This window comes from Microtus ochrogaster, chromosome 10, assembly GCF_000317375.1.
Source record: "Microtus ochrogaster isolate Prairie Vole_2 chromosome 10, MicOch1.0, whole genome shotgun sequence".
NCBI classification, from domain to species: Eukaryota; Metazoa; Chordata; class Mammalia; order Rodentia; family Cricetidae; genus Microtus; species Microtus ochrogaster.
Window position 1 is genome coordinate 49071721 of NC_022016.1, and position 4555 is coordinate 49076275.

General features: G+C 53.9%; 1 protein-coding gene across 1 annotated transcript in view; it reads right to left on the reverse strand.

Moving 5' to 3' along the window:
- Positions 1-626: 626 nt before the first annotated feature.
- The window catches only part of Il22ra1 (interleukin 22 receptor subunit alpha 1), a 17480-nt gene continuing 13551 nt past the window's right edge, over positions 627-4555 (reverse strand). The window contains exons 6-7 of the mRNA XM_026782274.1: positions 4137-4258; positions 627-2100 (exon numbers count right to left, since the gene is read on the reverse strand). Coding sequence (XP_026638075.1) covers positions 1156-2100; positions 4137-4258 — 1067 coding nt within the window. The 3' untranslated portion in view covers positions 627-1155. The remainder of the gene's footprint in view (positions 2101-4136; positions 4259-4555) is intronic.

Consider the following 4555-nt stretch of genomic DNA (forward strand, 5'->3'; position numbering starts at 1 on the left):
GGGTGGCGTTGTACCGCCACAGTATCGTGAGATGGGGCAGACAGGCCTGGGGCTCCCTCCATGCCAAGAAGGCCCTGTGATGGCCTCTGTCCAGACTGCTTCCACCTCCAACCTCAAAGAGAAGGCTCTGTGCCATCTGTTGCCTCTGGGCCTGTTTCCAGAAAGCCCTGTAGAGACTCCTCCTGTCTGCCCTAGATAGCCCAGTCCTTGCCTACGACAGTCTCTTTCCCACGAGAAGACGCCCATGAGCCGACACGAACGGGAGGAGGCCCTCCCTTGTGTTTTCAGATTTAAAAAAAAAATCCTAGCAGAAGACAGTGACCGTGTTTTGGGCCCTGCTACAAAGCACCTCACAGACATTAATGTCATCCTCGGAAGGAGAACGTGATGATCCCTGTTTCATCAATGAGAAGCTAAAATCTGAGCTAGCTAATCCAGTTGTTATATAGTGGAGAGGCCGGAGTGTGAGCCCAGGCATGCTGAGATTCTAAAGCCTCTGGGTTTCATGGTCCCATGTCCCATTCAAATGCTTTTCTCTGGACCGCTACCTGCAGAAGAGTTTTGTGCGGCACCCCCTTCATCTTATGATGGACGATGGACTAACGGGTCATCCCAGAGTGAAACCTCCCATAGAAGAGCAAAGAAGGGACCGGCGGCAGGGAGTGAGCCCTTAGCCACACTCTGCCCGGAAGTCTTGCCACAGTGCTGCCTCTGGCCTTGGCGGAAGTGCCGGCTGTGCTGGGCCCCCTGGCTTCCAACCCAAGCTCTTTCAGAGAAGGTGGCTGTCTCACCCTTGGCTAAATTAGGTTAGGGAGCTGGTCAGAAAGCAAGTGAAGATAGGCAGCCTCCGGCCCAATGGCCTAGGAGCTGAGGGACGGGGTGGCATGGGTCTCTAGGAAGGTCTCCTGCATTACAGCTCCCTCTGTCTTACCTGCTGGGCTCGGTGGCACAGGCCATTTGAATATGCTGCCCGCCTGTCGTCTCTCCCTTAGAGCCTTCACCGTACATTCGTGTTCCCACTTGGGGCCCAAATCTTCCTTTTGCTGGCTCTCACCAGGGTACCCACCTGGGGCTGGGCCTTAGAGCCTGTGGGTGTGGGGTTTTCAGCGGGGGTCAGGCAGGAGGGTGCCCAGGCCTGCTCGCTTTGATCTCCCTTCAGGATTCCCATTGTACAGTCAGGGCCAAGCCTTTGAAAAGAGAGTCCAGCTCTGTGGGCTGCTCCAGCTCAGACGCTGCAGCACTGGGCTCAATCTCAGCCTCCAGACCTTCGTCCTTGGGACACACGAGGGAGTCCAGCAGGCCCCAGGGACTTGGTTCCTGGTCGGAGGGGGAACAGGAGAGGGAATGGGTGTGCAAAGGGAGGGAGACAGGGTGGCCCTCGATCTGGACCGAGGACAGGAGGGATAATGCCCCCTTCAGGTACCCTGGTGTCTCTGGTTCATCACTGTGCAGTGCCTTAAAGTCAGGCCCTCTGCCTGTGCAAAACCCCAGAGGTGGGGGTAGTGATTTTGGTCTTTTTACCTCCTTGTCAGCCAAGGAGGTGACTCCCTGCAGAGAAAGGTCCCCCGGGAGACAACTTTCAGCAAGTGTGTCTCCGTGGAGCTGACCTTTGGACTTGAGGTGTTTGGGACTGGAGAGGACCTCAGGAGTGGAGTCTTGGCCAGTGTCTTCGCCACACACAGCATAGGAAGCAGCCCAGCTATCCAGAATGCCCTGCGCATTATAGGTGGAAGGTTGGGTCTTCATCAGCTGCTGTGGCGAGTAGACCAGAGTTTTGGCATCAGAGGCTATCTGAGGTGCATAGGAAGGGGTCTGGACCTCAGTGACAGCCTTTGGGGCATAGGACGGTCGGGATAATGTCTGCTGAGGTGGCACGTTGGTGGGCCGGAGGATGGAGGCATCTGACTGCCCTATGTAGGTGACCTCAGGTAGGCTGTGCCGCTGTGTAGCTCCAGGCAGCTCCCTGGGCCCGGGGATCAACACTTGAGAGTACTGGATGGGCTGAGCGTGACTTCCCGGGCCATGGAGGTCCAAGACAGGGACCAGCACGTGCTCCTGGAGGAATCGTAGGGGCTGAAAGGTCAGGACACGCTGGACGTTCTGCGGGAAGACAAGAATCCACCCTTCAGCACGTGTCCTGCTTTCTTTTCTTTTTTTCTTTTGACATTGTACATGACGTGTGTGCTCATGGGTGCTTGAGTGCGTGTGCACGCACACGCGTGTGGAAGCCAGAGACCAACACCCAGTATCTTTGGTCATTCTTCGTCTTCTATATCAAGGCAGGATATTGATAATGAGCCCAGAGCTCACCAATGTGGCGGGTCTAACTAACCACCTTGATCTGAGAATCCCAGATCTTTGCCTCTAGGGCACTAGATTTATGGGTGGGCTGCCACACCTTCCAAGCATGTATGTGAATTTGGGGGGTCCTAATTCTGATCTTCATGTTTACATGAAGCCATTCCTCCAGTTCCATGTTCTGTTTTGTGATATGGGTACACAAGGACCTCTGTGCAGGTTGTCAAGGCACTGGGGGGGAGGTCCATTCAAGATGTATGTAACTCATCCCTGCCCACAGAGTTCCCTCCAAATGCACCCAGCATCTGAGACAGCTCATGCTAGAAAGGCTGACCTACAAAGAGCTTGAGTTTGAGGTGAACCTGGGTTCCATCGTGAGACCATGTTTTTGAAAAACCAAGGCCTACAAGTAAATGGATGCTGTGGTCTGTACACCTGGTAGAGTAACTTAGGATCTCCTTGCTCCAGGTGATTGACAGCCCAGGAAGTAGATGGTCCAGATTTTGGGCTTCCTCAAGGTTGTGGCTTGCATGGCTATGAGGGATTGAGGTGGGAAAGGTTGGTGATGCAGGAAGGACTGGAAGAGGTTGAGAGGCAATGGATAACCAGGACTGTGACACTATGCAAAATGCCATCTGAGCCCCCCCAGATGGAGAGTTGGCTCCAGAGTCACACTGATCAGCCTGAGGCTGTGATGGTGACCTTACTGCTAGAGCAGAGGCTGGGCCCACAGCCAGGTGGGACCGCTGATGGGATGTGTTGACTCCCTAGGGACTCAGTGCTAAAACTAGGCGTGAGTATTTGAAACTAGAGAGCTCATGTAACAATCTGAAGCCTGATTCTCATGAGAAAAAAAAAAAGTGGCAGTGGGTTGCCTTGCAGGGCAGACCTGGGGCTTTTTGTTTAGTTTCGAATTTTGTTGTTGTTGTTTTGAGACAGGGTCTCTCTATGCAGCCCTGGCTGATCTGGAACTTGCTTTGTAGACCATGCTGGCCTTGAACTCACAGAGATCCTCTTGCCTCTGTCTATTGAGTGCTGGGATTAAAGATGTGCGCCACGGTGAGTGGCTGGTTTTGTTTTCTTGAGGCAGGGCCTTGTGTAGCCCAGGCTAGCTTTGAACTTGATCTATAGCCAAGGATGACCTAGAGTTCCTCCTGCTTCCCCTTCTGTGAGTGCTGGGATCACAGCGCTGGGAGTCAAACCCAGGGTCTGGTGCATGCAGAGGCAGCACTCTGCTAACTGAGCTGCATCCCCAGCCTCTGTTACATGTTGTGAGACAGGCTCTCACTCACTCTGTAGCTAAGGAGGAGCTTAAAATCCCAATCCCCCTGCCTCCATCTTCTGAGTGCTGGGATAATCATCCCTCTGCCTGAGTTTTTGATTTATTTCTTTGCTTTTTTTTTTTATCTTTTCCTTGGTTGGTGGTGAGGGAAGGTTTGTCAGATAAAGTCTCACTACGCATCTCAGTCTGATCTGGACCTTGAGATTCTTCTGTATCAGCAGTACCCGTAGTCCTGGGGTTACATGACCGTACTTACACACTGAACTTGGACTTTCAGTGTTCTGCAGCCTTACAGAGTCCCATTGCTCAGCCCCTGATGTTCCCCAGGACCTGCATTCCCATCTGGCCCTGATGCTTTCAAGCCACTGGGCACCCCTTTTCAATCCCACTGCCTGGACTGTATACCTTCTTCACACACCCTGAACCTGTGGAACCCTCTTTATAACCCAACCTGCTTTGAGGCAGAACTTTGCACTGCTCAGGGGCTTCCCCTGTGCTCAGGGCCTTGGAGGGTCTCCCCAAGATACCCCTCTCTAGCCCCAGGTGGGAGACTCACCAGGGAGTTAGGAGGCACGGGTGGCTTGGTGACATATTTGTAGCCTAGATAGCAGAGCAAGCCGACAAGGAAACCCATGGAGAACAGCACGGCACCGGAGAAGGAGTAGGCCCACGTCCGGTCTGCAGAAGAGGACAGAGGAAGACTGGTGAGGCTTGGAGACCTCTGGGCTCCGTCCTGAGCAAAATCGATGTGACCCTCAGTTAGGATGAGTTCTTCACCACCTTCAACGGCAAAATGTCTTGCTAGGGATGTAGCTTGGTTGGTGGAGGGCTTGCCCAGCTCTTCCAAAGCCCGGGACGTACTAGAGCACAGCGGATGCCCTGGATGTACTAGAGCACAGCGGATGCCCTGGACGCACTAGAGCACAGCGGACGCCCTGGACGCACTAGAGCACAGCGGACGCACTAGAGCACAGC